Here is a 25,903-nt window from a genome sequence, read left to right on the forward strand (position 1 = left end):
TTTGTATTCAATTTGTGGTATACTATGAGAAGAGGGCATTTCTCTATGCGCACTAAGAGTCCAATCATAACAAAGAAATGAGAATCACGCAGAGCAGTCAAGAATTAAAAATAAACAGCTTTGAGATCAGCTTTTTTTGCATCAGACTATACAATAGAGCTGTAAACATGATTTATAAAAAGAAGGCATGTTGCAAGCTGTCATGATTATGAAAACTAGTTTACGGATTACTTTAATCCTTATGCTTGCTGTGCACATCATTATTCATAAGTCATTAAACAGCGTAATGTATCTACTAAAGTTTTCTTTAAGTAACCGGATGAATGCTCACTTTAATTGATGGTCTCTTTCAATACATAATAAGGTACAAAGACCCTAAATGAGATTTATCCGTAATGAAATTTTAAACCAAAACATCTCTTTGGTTTTGTTTACATGCAGTTTTTCGTATCATGGTCGTGTGCAAACTACGCGCATGCGACATGACATTGTGCGCATGTTCCATGACTTTCTGAGCAGGCGTTATAGTTTTTGTGCTTATGTGCGTATTTTTTATGGCGAAATTAAATTCCATTTTGGTGAAAATGCCCGAATAACACCGAAATTAATTCTATTCGCCTGAAATCATTCAAAAAATTTAGATTAAAATTTAGATTTTGTCTTTTTCATATTCTATATTATAATACCCGTATACGTCCGTCCGTCCGTCGCCCACGCTCATTTAAGCCGTGAACTTCAGAGATTTTGCTCGCGCAAGAAATTTGTGATTACGTCAGCGAAATTTCAAGATGGTAGTCGCGGCTGCGGCATCAAAGAATTGTTTGTTTTTGATTTGTATGCTTGATTGATTTTAAATAAAAGATCTATTGAATTGTGATTAAGGTATTATTTTTGGCTTCGGAAAGTTTGACCACGTGCTTGGGAATTTCAATCAAGCAGAAACAAGGAAGAAGGAACTTCGCAAGTATGTCGGTGGCTCTTCAGGGAAATATGGAATCATTTTAAAAGTTTCGTTTTGCTCATCCCAGGATAATGCTCAAATAATCGCGTTCAGAAGTTTTTCTGAACAAACTAATTGCATACTCGTATGGAGGAATACTTGGTTAACCTTCTAAAAAAACTCGAATCTTACTTACATATTTTTTTTACGAGATATGTGAGTCTAAAGTTTGGGAATTTTCGTGGTCGTTGAAGTCAATCGAAAAGTCGAAAAATCAACATGGTGTCATTGGCAATGGATTAATAACCTGATATTTTTCTAGCAACAACTAAAGCTAAGTTTAAAGTATTATACTCATGTTAAATTGTACTAAAAAATGTACTATATATATACATTCTCGCTGGCTATCTCTGCTAATGGTCTGAATGTTAAAATTACTATACATTATATACTTTCCCCACTGGCTATCTCAGCTAATAGTCTAAATCATTCTTCGATTTGAAGTTCTGTTTTCCGTTTCTTAATCTTAGGAATATAACTTTTGCATACTGGTGTTACTTTTAAATGGTGTTGTTCCATAATAACACGCACTCTTGATGTTGGTGGTCTCACACTACTATATGTGCTTCTTAACATATTAAACTCAGGGTGAATGCTCTCCCCGCCTTGTTCACCATACAATCCCAAACCGATTTTCCATTTTGAAATGAAATCTACAACATGATTTTCCAGCATGTGTAGTTTTGGTGTAACAGATTCACCTGGGAAAGTTTTCCTCAAGAAACTCATCAAAGTTTTGATAGCTGTATCTGAAACAAAATCTTGAAAAACTGACACGAATATTTTAAAAAAGATTTAAATCCCAAAGCATTAACAAAAATTGTTCGCTGTTCAAAAATTGTTCATAGCGATAAATTTTCTTTTTCAAATTGGATAGCATAACACACACCTGATTGTCACAAGACTGATATTAGGCACCAAGACTTATGTGGTGAGAAAAAAGTAAAGCATAGCTACCTAATTCCTGTATCTTTGCATTTTCAAAGTTTTTTACAGAATTCATCAAGTTGTGGCACTTTGAATAGTAATTAAAAAGGAGCTTGAAGTTTGTACATAGCTGAATGGATTCTCGGTGTATATCAGTATCACAAAATCCCAAATTCACTACCAAGATAGGGATGCTGTTGCATAATTCCAGTATATTTTTCACCTATTGAAAAAAATTTTATGATGTATGAACAAGGAGATCGAAATTCATATAAAAATACTTTGGAAAATTGATTTTTGTAAAAAATTTGTATATATAACCACTCGAAACACCAATTTACCTTTAACATTTTATGTACGTCATTACCAATAAAGGATTTTCCATGGTATGCTTGACGTTCAACGCCTATTTGCTTCAATTTTGTGTCTAATGACTTCACACAAGGCCCTGTGTTTTTCTCCAAAATGTTGTTTTCCTCCAATTCATCAATTTGTGCCAACTTAAAAAATAAAGAAAAAAATAATCATCATACTTTGTTTGAATTTTCCTCAGTGCGATTTTGTTTCAAATATATTTTAATAATTAATGATAATGCATGTTTTATAGTGGGAAAAATTTGTATAGTTACATAATTCAAGTGTAAGATTAAAATCCTGCCCTATGATATGAGAGAATTACCTTTTCTCTCATTTTATCATTCAAGTGTTTCAGTCTTGGATGATAGATGCTCAGTATCTCCTCTTCTTTTTCAGGTCTTGTTAATATGTTCGTGGTAATGGCTTCATGAACAAGATTAATTTTGTTGTGGTAATCTTGAACAAGATATTCCAAGTCGCGTATTTTAATTTGTGCCGCCACATATGACTCAAAGCTTTCATCTGTCATTGTTTTGTTTTTGATTGCGGCACTGCCTGCTATCTTGACATCCAAGAGATGACATTGATCTTCTAGCATATTGAAAAATTTCAAATATGTTCCCAAAGAAATGTGTAGTGATGGTAGTGCTACCTGGAGAGAAATAATATGTGAAAGTTATTTTTGCATTTTAACTTCCTTTAGTCAAATTGAAATTACTAACTTGATCAAGAGGTATGTTGAACATAGCATCGTCAATAACATTATTGAAGTTTTTTGCGTTACTTATGTTGCCGCCAGCATTTCGAAATCTTGTTAGGTCACTTTTCAGTGATTCCAAGGTTCGTTTTTTTATTGTTCCTCTTTTTAATGGAGGTGTTTTCATTTCTTTTGATGTTATTTCACAAAAAAGGCAGCAATGACGACCTGTAGAAAATTTAATTGAAATATTGAGTGATTGCAACACCATTTAGAATAATTTTTCTTTTTTTTTGAAAGTTACATACCGCTTGCACCCGTTATTCCATATATCACACACAAAAATTCATAGTCACCGAACATGAATACCCTGATATTTCTTTGTCTAAAAAATATTTAGTATATGCATAATTCCCTTTTTCAAATTCATGAATTTGCTGCCTTTTTAGCATTTGTTTTTAACATTCTAGGAAATATATATTGTAGTATATTTTAGTATTTTTATAGTTTTTATGGTTTTTGCAATTTTTGATTACTGTATGAAAATATTTTTTTCATTGATACGTCAATTCTGTAACTCACCTCCAGTCTAATGTTTGTAGTAAATCTATTTGATCACTGAATCGCGACAAACCTAGTTTCAAGTTTATCCTAAAGTCTTTTGCCTCAAAATAGCTAAACACAACTGTGTTTCCTCTGCTATTTGGATGAACTGTGTTACAACATTGGTAGGACATCTTAAATGATTTTCCTCCATGGTCTCCTCCGATTTTCACATGAATTTCATTTTGATAGGTGCTTCTTTCAACAAACTGAGAATGTCTAAATGAAATTCAGTCCATGTGTGTTACTTGCAATGATACATTAATACAATTTTTAATATTGTAAGTTTGAATTGAATGTCAATCTGATAATTTGATAAGTTTACCATTTTAAAGTTTAATAGCCAAAAAAGCAACTTCCTACATATTGAAAGTTTTAACTTACTCTGTGAGTGCATCAAGATAATACAGAATATGTGTAACAACATCAATAAGATAACCCCATGGTGCATCCTCAAACAAGAATTTCCCCTTTTTGTCCTTTGGGAACTGGAAGTTTATCATTTCAACAGCTATATCTTCACCAGTCCATTTTTTAGCTATTTGTCGTTGTTTTGATTGAGAGTCAACGTTTATTTTCAATGATTTTAGCCACCTGTAATTTAACACAGAAAAGGAATACGAAATTTATTGATAAATTTATATAATATTATGCATTTTTGGCTGTTTTTAGCACATGACATAATTTGATAATTTTAATTTGCTCACCTTCCCATCTTTTTCAGTTTCTCCCAGGGAATTCCAAGATCAACTTTCATTGCTATCATTGTTTCTGCACTTATAACAGAAGGAAAAACATCTGCCTGACTCAAAATTTTCTCTTTATCTTCTTCAGTGAAGGATTTTACTAACTTCGAGGTTTGTGTTACCAATGTCTCAGCACCACCACCTGAATTATCAAGCAATAGCAAAATTATGTGCTTATATTGTATTATGGTTGTATGACTTGAAAGTTTCCAGTTCAAACTTTTATGAGTACACTTTTGCTGTATATATGTTATATGAATTCATTTTTTGAAATTATGTTTTGTTTTAAGTTAACCTTATTTACAGTACCGTAAATTTGCAAAAATTAGTCTTAGCCTTAATTTATCAACTCTATGTTTGTGTATGGGTATATTTATATATGTTAACTAACTAAGTAACATTGTGTTAACCTGTAGTAAGCTGAAGTTGGCCTAGGATGAATTTGTTGCGTTTTTGAACAGTCCTTTTACTTAATTCTGTTGTTTTTTTTGCTTTTGGTGTTGATGTGAAGACCAAGGGCTATAAAAAAAAGTACATATAATTTTAATCGTTTTTGGGACAAACTAATATGTGATGTTGGATTAAAATAATGTTATTCTTACTCTTGATCCACCAGTCATAAACTCAATGCCATTATTTGGTAATGTTGACTGTGCCATTTTTGTTTTGATCACATGGAGAGCAGCTTTTTCAAATTCTCTCGGGATATCATTTTCCTTGTTTAATTTAAAAACATCACTCAATAGTGGCGACTTTTGCCCGATACACATGCTGAGATGATTTTCTTTGCAATATTCCCCATGTTTGAAAACTTCACCACATTTTTCGCAATCAATTTTCAAATTACTTAATAAATGGGATATGGTTTGAGAGTGTGTAACGAATTCTGGAGTCACCAAAGTGAAGCAAACGGGACATATGGTACTCTCGAGAGGGCGACCCTCCACTGTTGGTATGAAGCATTTGAAGCAAAAGCTGTGTTGACATTTAGTCAAAAGCACAGGCTTCTGCATTAAATTTTCACATAACTGGCATATGCATAAATGAAGGTTATCATTGAATTTTTCTTTAAAATTTTGCTTCATCAACACGACTGTTTCACCTAACTTTTCATTAATTTTTGATGTCTCATTTCTGGTCCAGTGTGAATTTGAGACACTATAACGTCCTGTGGACATCCTTTTTCCAGGCCTTCCTCCTTTTTTTCGTTTTATTTCGTTTTCACATACATTGCAATTTTGCTCACTATGCTCTGTCCATTTAAACAACTCAAAGTTACTTGTGCTTTTTCTATGGTCCAATTGTCCAAGTCTAGAGTAGCACTTCATGCAGATTTTGGTTGGGTGGAGCGCCTCAGTGTCATTTTCAATGTTTATGAACAAATGTTCCTGCATTCTTCTACTGACCTTAGGGTTTGAAACCTTAAACGTATTGTTCTTATTTTTCGGGAGAAGAAATCCACATATTCGACATAGTTTGTCCAATTCAACATTGTGTTTAGCAGCCATGTTTTTATGGAACGTTTGGCTAGCGGCTGTAACTGCGTTTAGACAAAATACGAGCTCTACGTTTCTCCTAATATTTAGCTGAAAAAATATGTAAGTAGAATGAAATTTTCACAATTAAAAACTTAAATGATGTGCCTTTATAGGAATATATATCATGTTACTAGAAAAACTTTTATTTTTTGTAATTTTAACGTGGAAAATGGGGAAATTCACTGATTTCTCGTCGGTTATAGTTTCGTTATTTCCGTAACCACGACAATGGCTATGGCTGCAATTTTTGTTGTTTCTACGAGACGGTGGCCTCACATACCATAATAAAACACATTTTGGGTCTAATATGTAGGTGGATAGACTTTATTTGGGCTGTTAGTGCATTACTTTGAATGTGATGACGTCATCGCCGCCTAGGATTTTTACGATTTATGTTTTCCAATTTTCGCGCATGCGCGTTTCTGAAGTTCGCTGCCGCGGGCTATGTTAAATGAGCGTGCGCCTTGTCTGTCACGCAAAATGGTAGCTTAGCTGCGCAATAGCGAGAAGCACGCAATGCGGTATAAAAAGGACGGGCGAACCGGTGGATTTTCCACGGGCTAAGGACTAGTGTTATATAATGTTGAATTCAACATATCCGAACCTGTGCAATTTGATACAAGTCGTGCTTTTAGGCTTACGTTGCAAATTTTCGCTTGGATACTTCTTTAGTAAAATATGCAGGTTACTATAGAAACCGTTAGATACTCAGCATGTGATCAGGTTACTTATCAGCGACATTTTTTTTACTTTTTGTCACTGCACTATATTATATGTGTAATGTAATATCTTTTGTTTGTTATTCTAGTATTAAGTAAAAATAACTTTATGTTCATTTTATTGTTAATAGGTGTGCTTGAATTTCAGTCCTAATTAGGTTACCATAGTAACTGAGTTAATTGGCAGAAACACTTTACGTAATAAACGAATTCAACGAGCAACTCTTTTGTTGTTTGTTTTAGTTTTCTGAGAGGATGCCAGCAAAGAAAAAAATTAAAATCACAGTTTTAGCTATAGCAACAGATTCTTCTGTTCTCATGCACATGTAAGATGTTTGCTTTAAAATAAGTGTTTTGTTATCAAACAAGGTTAGTGTAAAAATTGCTTAAAAAAGCAACCAACTGTCCTTTTACTATCAAATTCAGTACAGTAATAGTAGCTATGGGACAAAATAGGTCGCACAATTTTTTTTTTACTTAGCTACGTCAGCACTTTTGGTGTGATGCTCTCAGAAAATTGATATTTCGACCAAACGCTCGCTAAAAAATCATTGGTAATATTTTGAAATGTTAAAACTATAGTGGAATAAGTAATTACATGTGAAAAGAACATTACGTTGACGAAATATAGAAAATCGATAATAAATTCAAAACATAATCTTGTTTAAAATGTTAGTATAAACACTGCATGTTTTTTCTCTATTAGCGTGAAAAGGTGTGTTGTTGTTGATAGCACAATAAAACAGTTCAGTGGGTAAAGAATATAATTGTTTATTCCTCTTACAATCTTTAACAATAGCACCGAGTACTCTTTGTTACTTTAGCACCAACGTGACTTATCCAAAGTTGTGTGAACTGGAATAAACGTCGGTTAATCGACGCAAAAAAGCGAGAGGGTTAAAATGACATTGTGTTTTACGTTGCCAAAACAACGTCTTTTACGTGGCGTTGTATCAACGTTGATATCACGGCGGTTGAAAAGACGTTGAGGTAACAACATTGGAATTTCCAAAATCGGTAAAGATGTGATGTTGTATTTATGTCGGGGCAACTTTGAAAAGTCGTTTAAAATTTAGGTTATTCTAATACACTATAAATATAATATAAGCTGTTTTCTCTCTACACCGAGAAATAATACCCGTGGTCAGAAGTATAGACCAAGCCTGTACTCTGACCGAGCGAAATATTTTCGGAAGAAAAGAGAAACAAGTTTTTATTGTATTTACTAATTAATAGCTATTTTGTTTGGGCTTATAGAAACCAGGATTATTTTCTAAAGATTTTCTTGTGACAAGGTTGTAAAGACCAGGCTTTGATAAGGAAAGGAAACGCTTGATTTGAAGTTTATACCAATTTTGTAAATACCTATACGCACAAAGAGAAAACAAAACAACCGAATATCTATCTACAAAATCTTTTAAAAGTTTTTTTTCTTTTTAAAGAAGTTATAAGAAGTGTCTATCACAAAAATTCGACGTCAACTTGGCTATTGCTCATTGTGCTGATGAATGCTTATATCAAAAACGTTATTTATGTGTGATGAAAATTTTATCACGGTTGTTCGAAGGTGTTGTTGTTATTTACTTAAAGCCGTACAATAGGGCCTTAAAATTTCGATGTTTTTGTGACCAGTTGATTAAAAAACGTGAATTGGATGGACGTCGTTGTTAAGAAGAGTTAAAATGGCTGTTTTTCTAGCGGAGTTTCAAATTTTCGGATTTACTGCAAGTAAGAATATAGCAAGTTATGTTTTAACGATTCTTTAGCAATGTTATTTGTTTACATTCATTGCTACCATTATGGTTGCCATGAGGAAAATAGCTATCAGTTAAGGAGACGTGACATCAATATTGATACAATGTCAAATAAAAGGCATGGTTCCGACGATCTTGGAACATTGCAGCCTGTCGACTTTGCATGTGTTATCTTTTTAACGTTGCTTTAACGTGCCCACTTGGATAGAGTTACAGCTATGGTACACTTATAGATAACTAAGTTGTATGCAAAGTTTTCACTTCATCAATATGAAAAGTTCCGTGCAAGTACAACTGCATTTTGATAATGTTAAAACTCAAATTTCCGAATGCAAACTGCCATATATATTACTTATTCTATACAAAGGTATTCATTTATATAAAAAGAATTGTTGCAGCGGAGCATCTTGGCAGCAAATCTGCGTATAGGTTCCAGGACATTCTTGACGAGAAATGTACCTAAAAAATAAGACAGAAAGTGAAAATGTTGCTTAACATGAAATATGGTTTATGAAAACAAATACTAGCTACATTTTCTTTTATTGAAACATATCAGGAGATGAAAAATACACTATTAGTACTTCTTCACGCCAATGTTTTTGCCAAATGCAAGTAGTGTAGTAAGGATCAAAACATTGGACCCTGAAACTTAATGTTAACGCTATGAGCGTTATGAGGGCTATAAGCGTTTATCGGTGTTGCAATAATTACAATTTTCGCGACAAGCTGCTGGGCAAAATGATTGGCGGAGGAATGCGCGTGAGATAAAAATCACCAAGAATTGTTCAGCACTGACACGACTTATGCGAACACTGGGGTGTTTGTCCTAAAGTATTACCTTTTTTTGTGAAAAAAAGGAAGCATGGAGCACGCGTGGCTTTACCCATAGGCTAAAGAGGCACGTTATAGAGCAGTTTGTCGTCACAATTTACCCTAAACAGCATGCTTTCTGCACTGGATTTAATCAAGCGTGTTGCTAAAATATAACAAGTAAATACACTTATGTACCTACAGGCACTATTTCTGTAACATTGAACTATAAATTTTCCACAAATTTGTGTTTTTTATTAACATTTTTTCCCACATGGTAATAATTTCTTTCATTGCACGATGACAATATATATAGTATGATGTGACGAAAACAACAGAGAAATATTTTAGAAACACTACCAAAATTTTTGACAAGCGAAAAACGATATTTCAACCACTGGAAAAATAATTTTCATAAACCAAGTATATATGAAAAAATTAGTCATTCTCTGAAATTCACTTTCCGATATATGTATTGATGATGTTAAATACGAAGAAAGTTTAAAGAAAGTAATAAATTTGCTAAAATCAAATCTAGTAATTTTTGCCCCTAAATTTTAATGCTGCTACTTGCGATCCCTTCCTTTTCAGTTTTGTTTAACTTTCCAACAGAATGTGAAAATGGTCAAAACATTTGACCGATGTTGCAAATAGACCTTCTTAAAAAAACACTTATAGAAGCAATGGAGGAAATGGAAAGTGCAGTGCAGATAAAGAAGGCATTAGAATTGTATGAACAACTGAGACAGAGAATGGGTGTTGTGATTGTTGGCCCTTGGATTGTGGAAAAAAAGTTGTCTTTTCCCCAAGAAAATTGTGATGACATTGTTTAAGTTATTTTATAGGAATATGTAGAAGTTCCCAGTTATACCGAAAGTAACTCAAATCAACGAGATCTTGCTTGTTAAGTGCATATCTGTATTCTTTAAGGGGTAACGTTGAAAACCAGATTGACGAAAGATTTTATTTCCTTTTGCTGATTCATCTTTGCCCTAAGTTCATTGAATTATCTTGGTTTTACGATGATCTGTCGTAATTTGATCTTGCAAACATTTTTTTTTCTCCTTGGGATTATTTAGTAGAAGTTCAACCCGGCTTTTAATCCGTTTCGTTTGTAAATTTTATATTTTTCGACTAACTCAACTAACTTCATTAGGCCTATATTTGTCTTTAGGCGTCCCAATATGATTGTGTTGGTAATCAGCCGTAAACGTCTTAGCAATGTTAGTTAGACTTTATAATTCTTGGACCCCTCTATCAACCAAATTATCTGTGTCACTTTGTACTTTTAAGGTCCAATATGTATTCGTCCGTCTGTCGACTTTCAAACTTCTTTTTAGTCCCTTATAGATTCTACTTTTTCACAATTTGATTTTATTGGGACATTGCGACATGAAAATTCTCCCTCCAGCTTTACGTGTCTCTACTAAGGCATCAGCAAAAGCCGCATGTTTAAAATTTTTGAAAGAACAGGTACTGATATTATATAGAACAGAAGCGGCGTCAAGTAAATTCCATGTACAGCCGCTGCTATAGGATCACCTTGAGTCGTGCACTCTTTTGATAACATTTCACCACCATCTAGTTAACAGCGATTTGATAAAGGCAAATGATAAAATGGTTATAACTCCTCAATGATCTGTTCATGCTGGTTTTTGTCAATATTTTGTTGTCTAAGTTAAAGACTATCACCCTTCGTTTAGTCGTTTTTGCAGTGAATTATGATTGTCTTTCCTTAGCACTTCACCAATGCCTACAGGTCATTCACCACTTTTATTGCTTATTGCTATTAGGATGTATGCTTCAAAACATTCCAGATTCCTTTCTGAGTCTTCATAGGATGATACCATGCGCATGATTCTGCTCATGACAATAGCACTCTAAGATACAGCGTAAAACAATGATGGTTTAACTGCTTTTTGAGTTTACCCTGCAATGTTGTCATAAGTCGTTGGGTAAATAAATTTCCTAGACTTTTGCAGTAGTAAGCTTTCAATGTTTTCATCTTGATCCGAGTGCTTTTCCAATAACTACGTCATCGTTATTTGCAAAAAAACTTATAGAGCTTTTGTTTGCATATATCGTTTGCGTCTATGATAAAACCATGTGAATACCAATACAAGGTGTATTGCTAGGGCATGATTAAATGCTGCTTGCATAACTAGAACAGCCAAAAATTGCAAATACATATCAATATAAATCCATCTATGTGGAAAAGCAAGCTCCAATTGTTGCTACTGAATAAAAAGGTTGAGTAAAAACAGAGAATAATAAAGTCAAAAAAATTAGATCAAAAAAGAAGCTTGCCAATGTCAAATTTCTCTTTTTTTGTCGGTTTCGGTATTCCTGTTGGTGCTGTTATTGTAGGAGCTGTCAATAAACAGAAATATAAAATCATTTATTAACAAGTAAGTTATTTCGCTAAAATATTTCTTAATTACATCAAAACATAATATTTAAAGCTCATTGACAAAATATACACCTACTTCTGAATTTTGCGGTAATTAAACGGCATTTCATTTTGGGGGGCACCTACACATATAAGGGAAGTTTGATCATTTACTGGAACTAGCGATGGGGGCTTCTTAAAACCATAACTTTTCACCTTTTTAGAGAACTTCTTCTTTCCAAAAATTCGATTAAAAAGTTTACCTATCATCCGCTTTTGTATAAGTTTAATGTGAGAAACTTTATTTTAGGGCATCTTAAATTTTAAAAGCCTTGTGTTTATTTACCACAAAATGGATACAGAGGGAGGTGTAAAATTAACAATTTTTGTACACATCAAGATCTCATTTGTATCTAGGCAGACAGAATATGAGCGATTTTCTTGTATAAATGTAAGGATTATTTGCGTACCTAGAACCATTTTAATTGAAATGATTGCGTCTCTCGTCTCAAGTGGATTGTAGAAAATCGCTTGCAACTTGAAAGATAATGTTTCATTGTACTTGACATTTCTTAATGTCAAAACATAATCAGAAGATTTAAATGTTGAAGAAATTCTGTCACCAAACAGGGCTCTGCCTGCTGGTTGTAACACTGGTGACACTGCGCTTAATATCGCATTTCTTTCGTCTGGTAGAACGTAAATGTCTAAGCCAACTAAGTACTGGCCCGCATTAAAACGTATTTTCCATTGAAGCTGTAGGGTAGTGTTGAAAAAAGCTATCACGTCAGAGGTAGTTGCAGTTACGTCACCAGTGGACACTGTTAAAAAAAGGTTAATAAATAAGCAAATCTCGTACGATATATATTATACTTCGTGGATATTTTAATACCATTATTACCATCACGCATTCTTACGTATTCACCATATGGGAACACTTAGCTATTAGCTGTTAGAATTTATTGCCATGTCTACTCCATAAAATAAGAAGCCTATCGAATTAAAATAAAATAGATAATTTCTGAAAGTGAACAATTTTTGAATTATTCAAGTTACACTATCTAAAATTTCTGAATATTAAGTAAGTAGAATGGAGAAAATGGTTCCCTTCGGCCACATAATGAGTTTAGAAATTGAGCTTAAGGTAATTGCAAAGTTGAAGGTGCTCTCGACCAAGTGACTTCCTTGTTGGATTTTTTTCTTTTTTTTTTTCTTTTACAGAAAGGTTACGTAATAGAAAATGTTGAATAAGTATCAATACCAATTAACATGAAAGAAAGTAATAGAATAAATTACCTAGTCCAAAAGCGCAAAGAGTTAAAACCAGTTGCAACATCATTATTGATTATGCGGTCTAAAAGTGGAATATGTACCGTACAACACGGTTATTTTACATTTTTATATATTTAACACTTAATCCGCCGAATATTCTTAGTTTCCATTGTGATAGTACGACATAACAACGATATGCTTCAGCAAAGCATCCAATTACAATCTTACATCATTGACGCCTTATTTTTAGGAGTTATTTCTTGACAGCATAGGCATGTTACACTTATTTTCCTGCTAAGACTAGAAAATTAGCAAATCAGAAACAAGATCTAATGTTGTTGTTGAAATGTACTTGGAAATGCTTGGAAAATTAGAAAGGTTATCACCTCACTCTTTTTTAGTCTAAATAATTTAAAAAAATTTTATACAAGAATTTTAGGCTGCATGACCACCAAAGCATGCCCTGCAAGAAATAAAGGAGCTTTGTGAGAGAAACCTCTTAGGATGTTTTCATCAACTTTATTCAAGCAAAAACAGCTACATCCTTGGTGATAGACTAACAATTAACACAAGACAAGTGAGCAAATGTAAAGATACAATAAGTAAACTAACAACAAAAATAGATAAACATAGGGTCTGTGTACACGTAAAATCTCATTCCGGGATTTTCGTCCCAGGACGAGTCCCACCCCCTATGCTCTACTAAAAGAGAATTTCATCACGGGATGAATTAATTCCTGCCCTAAAGACAGGGATGAACATAATTTTAAATATAAGAGCTATAAAAACATTTCGTTCTTTCTCTTTGTGATGAAAGACAAAGCAAAGAAAACACTTGAATTAAAAAATATATATATATATTTAAAAAAAGTATATATATTCTTCAAGTTTTTTATTTTATTTTAATGAACAGTTAAAGCGCATTTCATCTTAAACCTATATCAGTTTGTTCGAACATTACTCGATAATTATTTATGGTTCTAATTTTTTTTTTGTGTCAGGTGCCATCGTTCTGCGTTTCTCGTTTGACTTTTGTACTCACAAACTAAAAAATAGTCACTTTGAATTATCATACGCAAAGTTAACAAAATTAATGTTTTATGCCGGGACGAGATCACCCATCCCGGAATGAAAATGTGCTGATTTCATCCTGGAATGAGGCTCACGTGTAAACACTTTTCGTTTTATACCGGGACGAATTCCATCCTGCGACAAGTTTCATCCCGCCTACATGTACACGTGGTCAGAGGGTGGGACTTTCCTTTGTTGAAAATGTTTTCCTTCTTTATTATTACCACCTACAGAGTATCCATTGCATTTTTGTTGACAAAAAAATTCGTTTGTCTGTTTGCACAACAAGAAGAAAATCATTAACTTCTTCCATAGGTCGTGCGGAGCGAGTGAATGTATTTAGAATGATGTGACATATAAGCTGACCATAGTTTAAAGTAAATATAATGTCTATTTCTTAACCCGTCCAAAAATGTTTTTACAAAATAACAAAATAACAACACAAAGTCGTATTAATACATCGAAAGTTTCTGGCAGCATCTTTAAATTTTTTTTGTACTTTTAGCGTTCTTACGTTACACTGGTGAGAAAGAAAGGAAATTTGTTAACAAAAGTTGTACCAAAACAACAAAGATCGAATTACAAAAAAAACAACTATTTATATTTTTATGATAGTAACAACAATATATATGGAAAGTGACACCAGTCTCCTGTATGTCTGTGCACAAGAAAAAAGTCGTGCTAAGGGAAGATCAAATTAGAAATGCGTTGTATATTTAACGACTTTTTAAAGACAGGCGAATTTCAGTGTAATTTTCCACGGGTTAACGAATATTGAAAGGTCTTCAGTTGAATTACGCAATTAAAATGTAATAGACTCACTTTGTTGTTAAAGCTTGGGAGCGCTGCGCGCAGATATTCAATAGTTAACATCATTTTTTTACGCAGAGAAACAAAAGTTGCCTCCCACCCTCCCCTGTTATATTTGTGATTCTCTGAAGAAAAATAACATGACAATAAGCACATCACACTGTTCGTCTACGCTGCTATCCCTTCTGTTTGGAAATCTTGTATTAAAAATTATTATAACAGTGACTGCATGCCCAGGCAACACCCTTTTATCTGTGCAAACTTGTATGTTATGCTGTAACCACTTTAATCATCCATTATGTATTTTTTCGTTGGTAGCATTGTAAGTGTGCCGTTTCCAGTGCTACTACCTACAATCGTTGCCAAAAGTTGAGACAAATGCAAAAACTGACCATTAGTAGGAAAAGTAATAGATACCTATTACTTTTCCCATACTACTTGGATTAGCTAAAAAAGATTCTTCTCGTCACATGTTTGTATCTATGCCCATTTCCCTTTAAATAGCCTAGGATAAAAATTGGATCAGGCAAACGCTAACCACATAATAAATAATAAGCGAAAAGAACGCATGGGAACAAGATTTATTGGAGCCAATGTTCTGATAAACTTGATTTTAAACAGAAAGTCTCATATCCTAATATTTTGATAAGTTTTAGTTTCCATAAAACGTTTTCTAAATTGAAACTTTATGATGCTTTTACGTTTGTAGAAAGATACATTCCACACAAAGTTTCAGTTTGCATTGATAAAAAAACCCATTAAATCAACAATATCACATGATTATAATAAGAGACTTAAAAAACCTCATAAAACACAAAAACAAATGTAGCAGCCATGAACGCAAGAAGAAACACGATGAAGAAATATCTCTGTCAAATTTTATTCGCGTTGCTTTTATTGTCTTCTCTTAAATGTGTCTCCGGTGAGTTGTGTTGTTTTTCTTAAATGGAGAATCAACTTAAATAAGTGTTCGATAGCAATAAAGCAGAATCTGATATTTGACTGTTTATTTTTCCCGTGTTAAATACTACGCTTATGTTTTTGAGAAAGTAAAATATGTTTGGCCAGGACTGATTTTAGTTCTAAAAAGGAAAAAAAATGGGGAAAACTGTCGTTAGATTTTGTGTGTCTGAAAGCAAGATTATTCGGTTTCACATTAAAAAACTAAGCATATGTGTTTGCGTGCTCGTAAACCATCCTGCACATAGCTGCACTACAACTGCAATGCAATGCAGACCTACATATTGTATTGAGACAAATGGAATGCGCACTCATAGCAAAAAAACCCTTTATCTCGTAATATTCTTTTTGATTTTTCACAATAATGTGTCTACTTAGACACAAATTCAAGGAAATAGCTCTGACATATTTTTTTTTTTTTTTTACTTTTTAAAATACACCCATATCAACAAATGTTTTACCTTGGAGTCATGTGTTTTGCTTTTACTGTCACAATCAAAATAGTAGTTGTAAAGTTCATAAACTGATCCTACATGATGTGTGTAATGTATTTTCCCGTAGTAACAGCGTAGTGATTTTTGTTCTTTCTATACATTTGGTTAAAAAAAGTTGAAAAATTCATCCCTTATTTTTTTAGTAAGAGCTTCAGAAATTGCTTGTGTTGTTGCATATTCATAATGTCTAAAATTCAGTATAAGTTATGCAAATTAAATATAACGCTGAAAAAGGGTTCGGGTAAATATAACTAAGCTTTCTTAGACGCTGTGTCACAATCCTTTATTTTTTAATTAAAACTTTTAACAAAGTTGCGTCAAAAAGACGTTTAGTCCAGTCGTTAAGTGTTTTGACCTGGAAAAAAATGATATAGAGCTGAAACTTGGCACACTTACTCCTTTTAATATGTAGATTACCAGAAAAAAAAGCCCCATCGATAGCATTTGTAGAAAATGAGATATGCGCCATTTTTAAAAATGGTGGATTTCCAAATTTTTCAGAAAACGAAAGCTGGTAAATTCGAAAACTAATTAAACTATTGAAAAGAACTTTCGATTTGGAACAAAAAATATTATTACATCGACTTACAAAAATCATTAATTGTGGGGGGGGGGGGGGGGGGGGGGTTAGGTAATTTTCTGAAGAAAAAAAAAATTAGAAAGAACCCGACAATGCATACAGTTATTTTCTAATTTATCAATGCTAGATATTTAGATCTATTTTTAGTTTTTTTTCAGTTATTTTACTTATAAAAGGTCAGAAAAGAAGTTTGCTTTATTTATATCCCAGACCATTCGAATCACAAGTTTAGAATTTATCGAATTCCAGTTTCGAATGTTTCGTTTATTTAGTGATTAAGATAGTTGGTAAAAGACTGTGCACGTAGAAAACGGAAGAATTGATAGATAAGAATAGAATATAAAAGAATAGTTTTGTAAATAGAAAACTGAAAAGTATAGATGGAACAATGGCTTCAAACATGGAATCTTCATACACGTCAGTCTGGTAGATATAATTATTCTATTATTGCATGATATGAAAGAATTGATTGAAAGTGAAATCAATCCTGGCGACAAGTATCCGTCTTTTTTTTATAAGATTTCTTAAATTATCTCAGAAGCGAGGATGAGGTGTTCTTAATATTTTCTTCACTTCGACCTGCGTAAACATTGAATTCTCATTAGAAAAGATTCAAAAAAAAGAAACTTTGGACATACGAGCCTCGTGATTTTCTAAACATTTTGGTTTTTTTTAAAAGAAGCCGAAACAAACAACAAAAAAAGCCGTTGTAACAGTTGCCGATGATACCGATGTCGCAATGATGCTTCTATACCATTGGCAAGAACATCATGGAGATGTTTACTTCTTTCAAGAGAGGTTGGATAAAGCCTGGAACATGAAAGTTGTCTGTCAGAAATGGAACCCTATCCGACAGCATATTCTTTTTGTACATTCGTTTTCCGGCTGTGATACAACATCGGCACCTTTTGGAAAGGGAAAAAATAACTTGCTGTCATTGGTCATAAAGAACAAAACATTGCAGATTGTCTCAGACACAATGGGTGATGTTTGGGCAGACAACAGAGATGTCGAAGAAGCTGCCATCAAAGCGTTTCAAATCATTTATGGTGGTAACGACTTGACTGATTTATGCAAACTTAGGTGAGTTTCTTATATAATATAACATTTATTCACAATACAAAAAGGTTCTCTTCATTTAGTATAATCTCAAAGTGCATTTTTGCAGATACCGGAAATATCTCGATATGTGTTGGAAAGGAAAAATTGATCCTGAAAAGATGCCACCTACGGAAAGTGCTGCTATTCTACACGGTTTTCGAGTTCATCTACAGATAATGAATTGGAAGATATTAGAGGAAGAAGAGGTATAAATTTTAAACCACACAAGTGTACAAGCAATGTCAGTTAAAGTAGCAATTTCTCAATTTTTATAACAATCTATTGTCTTATAGCTTAAGCAAATTGATCCAAGCAAATGGGGCTGGAAAATTAAAAATTCTCAAATGATGCCAATAAAGACAGATAAACAAGTCGCCCCTGATAGCCTCCTAAAAATCATTAAATGCAACTGCAAGGCTACTTCGAAGTCACCCTGTTCAACAAATTGTGTTCATGCAGAAAACATGGTCTGAGCTGTATGCAGTCTTGTGGAAAATGTCACGGTGAAACATGTGAAAATAAAGAGGTCCGCTCTCTATAATTCTTCATTTTTAAAGGCAAATCTCTTATAAGGAGTCAGTTCAGCAAAAAAGCCAGCCTTTATCTTATTAATCACTTTTTTTTAGGTATTCGATGGTGATAGTAACGTCGAAGATGATTTGGAAGATGAAGAAGAGAATAGAAACATTTTTGATATATTTGATGCATTTTGATTTTACATAATTTGTATACAAATATTTACTTTTTTAAGATGAAAACTATTAAAGAAAGTCCATGACTTTAAAAATATTGATTTTTGAGAGTTGGGTTGATAATACTTTTTGTTCTAAATTGACTGGTTCTCGAATTGACCAACTTTCGTTTTCTCGAAAATTTGGAAATCCACCATTTTTAAAAATGGCGCATATCTCATTTTCTACAAATGCTATCGATGGGGCTTTTTTTTCTGGTAATCTACATATTAAAAGGAGTAAGTGTGCCAAGTTTCAGCTCTATATCATTTTTTTCCAGGTCAGTGTGTTTTTTTTACTTTAACGACTGGACTAGTTCTCTATATATTAATACTAGTCGTCAACCCGTAGAAATATCCACGGGATCGCCAGTCCTTTATATATTGCATTTCGTGTTTTCGTAACAGACAGACAAACAGACAGACGACGGTTATTATTATAGAAACCAGTCTTTGCCCGTGAAATGTCCACGGGATCTCCTGTCCTTTATATATCGTATTTCTGTAACTCGTTTTTGCCTCCCGCACAGACAGACGGTATACGGATAGCTATTATTAAAGAGACTAGTCGTTAACCCGTAGAAAAATCCACGGAGTCACCTGTCCTTTATATACCGCATTTCGAGTTTCCGTAACAGGACGCGCCCTTCGCAGTCACACTGACAGAGGACGGCAATTAATAAAAAGACGCCATCGTAATTTTTTCATCGTTTTTATTGGAAATTAGTAACACTCCTATGCGAATATGCGACATTGTGTACAAGTGCTTGGCATATTAGCCGCGAAGCATATTATGTTGTGTGCGCTTCACTTGATTTATGACTTACTGCATGTCTGTACTAAAGCGCTCCACCTAGACATGTGGCACAGTTTACGGCTCTTATTAAGTACTTCTCCGGTCGTTCAACTTCGGGTCACATAGATACTGTGACTTCATTTAAATGTGGGGCGGAGTCTACGGTTCTTATAAATCGTTCCACTAAATGTTGAACGCCCGTAACATAGTTACTTGTGACATAACCCTGCGCTTTGTCGCCGCATCCAACAGCTAGTATTATATTAACACCCGTATTCTGTTCACAATTTGTGCTAAATAAGTCGAATATTTCTATAATTCGAACAAGTGCTCAGTTACTGTCAATTTTCCATAAGAAAAAATTTCTACAATTCGAATTTCTCTAATTTGAAACTTTCTATAATCCAAACAATTTTTCAGTCCCTTCAGCACGATTTCTGCCCTAATTCAAATTTTAGAGTGTAAACAGGGCTTTAACAAATTCAATTTGTCCACCTGAGAAAAGAACTTGATGATGCAACTCATATTGTCGAAAGAGATCGTCTCTCCCATGTAAAACAATCAAATATTCAACAGTTTTTTAAATAGACTATATGAAAAAAAAAGATTAAATGAAACTTGAATTTTTTTTTTTGATTTTTAAATAACGTAATTTCTCTCTGTAATTCGAATTTTTACTCTTTGAAGCTGAAAGTTCGAATTACAGAGACTTTCTATGATTCGAACCTCTCTATAAATTAAACAAAAATCCCCCCTATGGGAATTCGAATTAGGGAGAGCCAACTGTATACACGATATGGCGATAGGCCAGCTAATATGAGGATTTAAATATACATGACGGGTGAACCCGTTGATTTATACAAGGCCTTTTTTGGAAAAAAGTCCTACGACGGAGATCTTTAGATAACAAAACGTTTAACCACCATCGTTAAAACCGTATTTTGTTGTTTAATTTATGCAAGCACTTTATAGTTCTTGACTCTCAATTTATTAAAATCTTTTAGGATTCACTGGTAATGTCACAGCAATATCTAATTCTATGACAGCTAAACTTAATAGCACGGTCGTGTTGCAATGGAAACTATTTAATTCTCTCAGAATGTACCTCAGAATGGACAAGATTCGTCTGTTATTGTATGCAGTACCAAATTTAGTAGAACCGTTAATCATAGTTAGATATTACAGATTTGGCGTGGTTGAGATACTAAATGCTTCTATTGAGATGTTTGGCAACAGAATTTCTGCTACATATAACGGTTCAATGTTTACTGTGTTGTTAAACAAAGTTGTGTACACGGATTCCCACAAGTACTTACTACGTGTAATGGACTACTATTATCGGTTACAAAGCACTGTAACTCTCAATGTTACAGGTTAGTAATTTTCATATTAAAAGATGGGTGTGATTAGGCCCATCATCCATACATAATACCTTAATAGAATATATAAGTCAACCCAAGATGGTTTAAAGAAAGAAGTACTTGCTATAGAATAATTTTATTGATAACGGAGCTTTTAGGGGCTCCTTTTTTCTACAAGATGTTTCTAATAGAAATGGTGGAGAAATTACCAATTTTCAACTGTTAACAATTACTAATTTAGAAGGGTATATAAAAATATCATCCTTTTCTTACCCCGAATAGTGTTGAGATTGCTAGCTTAATATTTGGTTTGTGTAGTAGATTGCAGATATCAACTGTAATATAATGTATAGGTGGTCCAGATGATTGCGGTGATTCCTTAAAATCAATGTACAATGTCGAAGAATTTGAAAAATTATTAGTCACGAAGGAAATTTGTGGTCATCCGAAACCAACAGTAAGATGGAAATTTCAAAGAAATAGATTTTATTCTCCATCAGCGTCCTCACAGTTAATCAATAATTCAACAAGGCTGTACAGATATTCCTTCGAGTGGAGGAATATCACCCGTGCAAATTGTGGAAGAAAGTTACTGTTCAGTGCAAGCGGGTACGGCGAATCACTTAGTGAAAACGCATGTCATTAAATGTAGTATGTAAGTTGATTTTATAATACAGTAACGCAATGGCAGCCTTAATTAGTATTACCGTTTTAAAAGTAATTCAAACGAAATCTTACGCTAACTATTTACAAAAAAATAGTCCTATAAATCGACTGGTTATGTTCCTTTAACTTAATGAAATAAAGCAGGACAGTTTCCTTCGAGCTCTACATTGTTGAATGTGCGCACGGATGGAGTAGGCACTTATTAGAAGGAACGTTTATTCTTTATTTTCTAAAACTTGTGTCAGAGATGTTATACCACCTTAATACATTTTCACTTAAAATTCTTAAATTTCTTTTTTTTTACATAAATAAAAAAGACTTTTTACGTGAACTTACTGAATTTAAAAAATAGGTCCACGTTACTTGTAATGGCACTATAATTTTATTCTTTATTTATACGTTCATTGCAGTCACTCCTTCTAACAACTTTAACGCAACGTTTTACTACTACAACTCAAGTTGTGTATACGGCACGTGGAATGAAGAAAATACAGGAAGTTGTCATCTAAATTATCATATTCAGTATGATGATAATGATGCAATTCATTTAACTACCAAAACAGAGTATACTAGATGCGGCCTGACAAATCTGAAATTTGTTCAAATGTGGGCTGCTTACAATGGGAGAGTGGGAAGAAAAAGTGTATATTCCATAGACACGACCAAAGACATATCAACTTCAAGGAGCCTTAAAGCAAAAGGTAGATGCCTTAACGTAATCTATTTATCTTGTTTGTTTATGCTTGATTGATTTGCGAATAACAGAAAGCTTAAAATTCTTGGGATGTCCTTTGGGATATCAACACTATTACTTGGTTGCATATATTCTGTCATTGAAAATTAGTATCATTAACACAGGGCATAGGTCTAACGCTACTCTATTTTACTTTCCTGTTGGGGTTAGTTGTAGTTAAAAAATGACACTCAATGGCCTGAATATGTAACTGTGCCTTGGTGGATTACAAGCTGTAAACTGGCATTTTAAAAACAATAGCGTTTTTATTACAGCAACTCTACGAATCTACTTACGTTTATTGATTATAACAGGATAATGTTTTGTATTTAGGAGACTGTGAATCCAGTAGTAATGTCATTATTGGAGTAATCGTTACAGCCTTCATTGTGCAAATTCTCAACATTGTTTTTCTTTACCTGTGGAAACGCAAAGGTATCGGTTTTTATTTTTTGTTCATTTTTTTTATTTGATTATAATTAATATAATAACTTAGAAGTTCATACGTACATACTACCTAAAACATATTCTTCAGTGTAAAACATGTTGATTTAAGTAAAATTTTCAACTTTAACGAAACTTTATTGCCCCAACTTTAATTAAACAATCTAATTTTTGGTTCATGTCCGGAGAAGAGCACAGATGTTCTTAAGATAAAGTATTTTGAAGTTATTATATTTGCATTGGTAAATTTAACACACTCAAGATACCTATTATATTACAAAATTACTGCCACGCAAATTTACATTCACATTAAAAGGTTATTTTGAAGTTACTATAACAAAACAAATCAAAAGTGCCTGCATAATAAAAATACATGGTACGAGGGGTCTACAATTGTACTACTGTTATTGAAAATTAAACATTTTTTTAATTAACAAAAATCTCACATGGTTTTAAATGATTTTTTAGGTCTAAAAGAAATTTTCAAGGAGAAAGTAAATCACCAAAAGAATTCCACAAAAGAAAACGAGGAAGTTTATGAAGTGGTTGGCGCTACAGTCTCAAATTACACAGATCTTAATCTGGATAAAACGGTGACTAATTTATACACGGGTTTGACTAAAAGGGAAAAGGAGAATACCGCAGCAGATGCGTACAAGTCAGATGAAAATATGTATGAAATGTGATGTAAATTAGATCGAAAGTATCTAGACAAAAGCAATATTACGTAAGAATAATTTTTATGCCAGTGTCGTGCGCTGAGAATTAATTCTAGAAGGACGTTTTCAAAATGTATGCAGATGGCGTAGTAAACAAGGGACCCAACCTAGACATTATCGTTCAACTACATCTGTTCAATATTATATTATTATAACTGATAGTTTTTCAGTAGCTTATGAAACCAATCACAAGGCTTGATTTTGGAATGATGATTGACATTTTGGAGGTTGCTCTGTTCATGCATCTCTAATCAGTTTCTTTTCTAGTTAATAATTTTGTATTTTAGAAATATGTGATTTTTATCTGTCTCTACATATTAAGACAATTAATACACATTACGATACATATTTCATACATAGCATAATGAATATTTTATATTGGCAAGGGGAAATGCAAAATTTATTTTTGTACTAGATGTGTGACAAGCATATAGCTGTACTAAGCGCAGCACCTAGATGAGAAAGTGACGTGGTGTACTGAATGAATGGTAAGCACACCTTAACCATTATATCAGTAAAGCAACATCGCCTACATTCATTTACCACTTGATCGTGCATTGATTACCATTAATTTTGCAAGCTTTACAGAGACTTATTCTGTAAAATAAATAATCCTGGAGAACTGTTTTAGCTATATTGGGGTATCAACCAATGTGTTTGTTACTTAAATGAAAGTTGTGTAAAAATTATACACATGTGTGCAACACGTGTAAATGGGCTAAATGAGATATCGTACTATGTTTAAATCAGATAAGTGATACGGTTTACCTCTTTGATGGATTAATAATTCTGCAACCGTCACAGGTATTATATCCGGAAAAGTAAAATATGATGACTGACTGTTTTAGCTCTGAAAGAATAACAACAATGGTGTTTTTATTTGGAAAAATGGCGGAGAGATGTTGTCAAATTGGTAGAAAAGCTATTGTTGTTTTTTTATTTAAAAGTACATGTTGACTAATAGAACGCGCTCGTGATGCAATAGTTCTTTGCAATGTGTTTCAGCTATGATATCTCGTATTAAACTACATCAAAACATATTAAAGAAGAACTACTTTGTTCATCACTAACATACTGCCAAGCAGTGAGCGGGATTCTATCCACGGTCCCCAGAACTGGGAGCCGCAGACGAACCCACTTTACTACGTGCGGCAATATGTTAGTGATTAACTCAGATAGTTTATCCGCATGGTGTGTATACATATAGGTGAATATTTATCATAGCACATCCGTATTCATTCTCAACAGTGAAGCATTCTCTGTTGAGAATGAAATACGGATGTGCTATGATAAATATTCACCTATATGTACTTCAAAACATGTCCATAATCAATTGATTATGATATGCACATTTTAATGAAAACAATATGCTTCAAGTGTTCTTATATTTTTACTTGCTCAGTCTTGCCATTTTTCTTCCTTTGTTTTTATTTGCTCACACTTTCCAACCTTTTTCTTTAAAAAAGTGTAGCTAGTCTGGGAAAAAGGCATAATTTATGTTAAACAGGTTTATTTATGAAAATAAAACAAGAAAAGTGAATAAGATTTAGAGAAAAAACACAAAGCTAAATCAGGGTGATTCAAAAATGCAATATACTTTTTTGTTCTTGCTTTTCCGAGTCAGACATTGAAAGATTTATATGATAGCTATCTTAAAGAATAGATTAAAAGCGAAAATGTAACGTTTGACATTTCTTGTGAATAAATCATATCCCGACATGAATGATTTATTATCTTTAGTAGGGTGGGATTTTTGATTAGGGCTCTGCGTTTTGATAGTTTTTCCCTACCTGTCAATGTGTCACTGGCAATTAGTTCCTAATATAGACTTGACAAATCGTCGTTAAGTCAATAAAAAAAGAAGAAGGTAAAAATGACGTTATACTCTTAATTAATAGAAATGATTGCAGGTTAAACAAATTTTATTTGTTCACCATCAACTTCTTAACATTGACTTTAACCCACTATAAAAAGAATGTATGACATCATATGACATGTTCAAATTTTTATTATTCACTGTTAAACAAGATTAGGTAAGGTATTTTTGTCATTTCTTTGTGTCAGGCTCTTCTAAGTAAAGATTCATGTATCGCAAATTATACATGACAAAAATAACTGGATAGACGATTTACTTTCTCACCTCGAACACAGAAGCTTTCAAAACCGTGTTGCTACTCCTATTATTTTGAATTATCATTTATCATACATAAAACTATGATTGCAATAATTCCATCTAAGCCTTTCCACACTCAAACTGTAGTTATTCGCCACGTCATGCTAAGTTTCTGATGCCCAGGCTTGAAATTACATACCAGACTACTCTATCTTCTGATATTTGAAAAACAATGATGAATTAAAACAAAAGTTTACAAACATTTTAGGATAATATTATATCGTTGGATCTAAATATTTGAATAAACATTCACTGGACAACTTCCTAACTTTCGGACTAGAAATTTCCTTTTTTTTCTGTATTATGCTACGATTATATAATGCTTGCATACAGCACCAATTTTGGATAAAATTGATATTCTTAGCTTGTTCATTGTGGTGGTCATTTTGTAATCTTTAATCGGAGCAACTCCGACGTCCTCGCCCGGCGTGGATCTTGCCTTTTCTTACACTC

At 33.2% G+C, this 25,903-nt stretch overlaps 4 protein-coding genes and 1 long non-coding RNA gene across 8 annotated transcripts in view; 3 read left to right on the forward strand and 2 right to left on the reverse strand.

Moving 5' to 3' along the window:
• The window catches only part of LOC130636319 (ubiquitin-associated domain-containing protein 2-like), a 67,634-nt gene extending 66,045 nt beyond the window's left edge, over positions 1–1,589 (reverse strand). Inside the window, exon 1 of the mRNA XM_057445998.1 lies at positions 1,578–1,589. The gene's annotated coding sequence lies outside the window, so the exon portion shown is untranslated. The remainder of the gene's footprint in view (positions 1–1,577) is intronic.
• Positions 718–4,603, forward strand: LOC130636321 (uncharacterized). The gene is made up of 2 exons (XR_008982257.1): positions 718–1,285; positions 2,681–4,603. It is a non-coding gene; the product is annotated as an uncharacterized LOC130636321 (long non-coding RNA).
• A 4,037-nt stretch (positions 4,604–8,640) lies between these two features.
• LOC130635457 (uncharacterized) lies at positions 8,641–12,940 on the reverse strand. 2 transcript variants are annotated; one of them, XM_057444791.1, is made up of 5 exons: positions 12,837–12,940; positions 12,011–12,361; positions 11,638–11,683; positions 11,459–11,521; positions 8,641–8,800 (listed from the first exon to the last, which is right to left on the reverse strand). In XM_057444791.1, the coding sequence occupies exons 1-4, from the start codon at positions 12,877–12,879 to the stop codon at positions 11,464–11,466; spliced, it is 498 nt and encodes a 165-aa protein (XP_057300774.1). In that variant the 5' UTR covers positions 12,880–12,940; the 3' UTR covers positions 8,641–8,800; positions 11,459–11,463. The 2 variants fall into 2 exon arrangements, with proteins under 2 accessions (XP_057300774.1, XP_057300773.1); XM_057444790.1 differs by lacking the exon at positions 11,638–11,683.
• A 2,532-nt stretch (positions 12,941–15,472) lies between these two features.
• Positions 15,473–23,619, forward strand: LOC130636323 (uncharacterized). Of its 3 annotated transcripts, none has more exons than XM_057446003.1 (4): positions 15,473–15,615; positions 21,792–22,082; positions 22,448–22,549; positions 23,027–23,619. In XM_057446003.1, the coding sequence occupies exons 1-4, from the start codon at positions 15,528–15,530 to the stop codon at positions 23,242–23,244; spliced, it is 699 nt and encodes a 232-aa protein (XP_057301986.1). In that variant the 5' UTR covers positions 15,473–15,527; the 3' UTR covers positions 23,245–23,619. The 3 variants fall into 3 exon arrangements, with proteins under 3 accessions (XP_057301986.1, XP_057301985.1, XP_057301987.1); XM_057446002.1 differs by lacking the exons at positions 22,448–22,549; positions 23,027–23,619 and adding exons at positions 20,359–20,727; positions 21,069–21,370 and having other exon boundaries at positions 15,517–15,615; positions 21,792–21,933; XM_057446004.1 differs by lacking the exon at positions 15,473–15,615 and adding an exon at positions 21,228–21,370.
• LOC130636324 (uncharacterized) lies at positions 16,778–18,606 on the forward strand. The gene is made up of 4 exons (XM_057446005.1): positions 16,778–17,810; positions 17,896–18,034; positions 18,122–18,354; positions 18,455–18,606. The coding sequence occupies exons 1-3, from the start codon at positions 17,467–17,469 to the stop codon at positions 18,299–18,301; spliced, it is 663 nt and encodes a 220-aa protein (XP_057301988.1). The 5' UTR covers positions 16,778–17,466; the 3' UTR covers positions 18,302–18,354; positions 18,455–18,606.
• Positions 23,620–25,903: the final 2,284 nt, after the last annotated feature.

Source organism: Hydractinia symbiolongicarpus, chromosome 3, assembly GCF_029227915.1.
Source record: "Hydractinia symbiolongicarpus strain clone_291-10 chromosome 3, HSymV2.1, whole genome shotgun sequence".
Taxonomy (NCBI): domain Eukaryota; kingdom Metazoa; phylum Cnidaria; class Hydrozoa; order Anthoathecata; family Hydractiniidae; genus Hydractinia; species Hydractinia symbiolongicarpus.

Bases quoted from the DNA above. Each gene is read 5' to 3' on its own strand.
- LOC130635457 (XM_057444790.1), bottom strand. From the start codon at position 12,879: ATGATGTTGCAACTGGTTTTAACTCTTTGCGCTTTTGGACTAG. The intron at 11,522-12,010 runs GTACGCAAATAA...GTTTATTGACAG, and splicing joins TTCAATTAAAATGGTTCTAG to CTCCTACAATAACAGCACCA. The intron at 8,801-11,458 runs GCAAGCTTCTTT...CTTATTTTTTAG, and splicing joins AAAAGAGAAATTTGACATTG to GTACATTTCTCGTCAAGAAT.
- LOC130636323 (XM_057446002.1), top strand. From the start codon at position 15,528: ATGAACGCAAGAAGAAACACGATGAAGAAATATCTCTGTCAAATTTTA. The intron at 15,616-20,358 runs GTGAGTTGTGTT...AAAATCTTTTAG, and splicing joins TTCTCTTAAATGTGTCTCCG to GATTCACTGGTAATGTCACA. The intron at 20,728-21,068 runs GTTAGTAATTTT...TATAATGTATAG, and splicing joins TGTAACTCTCAATGTTACAG to GTGGTCCAGATGATTGCGGT.
- LOC130636324 (XM_057446005.1), top strand. From the start codon at position 17,467: ATGATGCTTCTATACCATTGGCAAGAACATCATGGAGATGTTTACTTC. The intron at 17,811-17,895 runs GTGAGTTTCTTA...GCATTTTTGCAG, and splicing joins ACTGATTTATGCAAACTTAG to ATACCGGAAATATCTCGATA. The intron at 18,035-18,121 runs GTATAAATTTTA...ATTGTCTTATAG, and splicing joins AGATATTAGAGGAAGAAGAG to CTTAAGCAAATTGATCCAAG.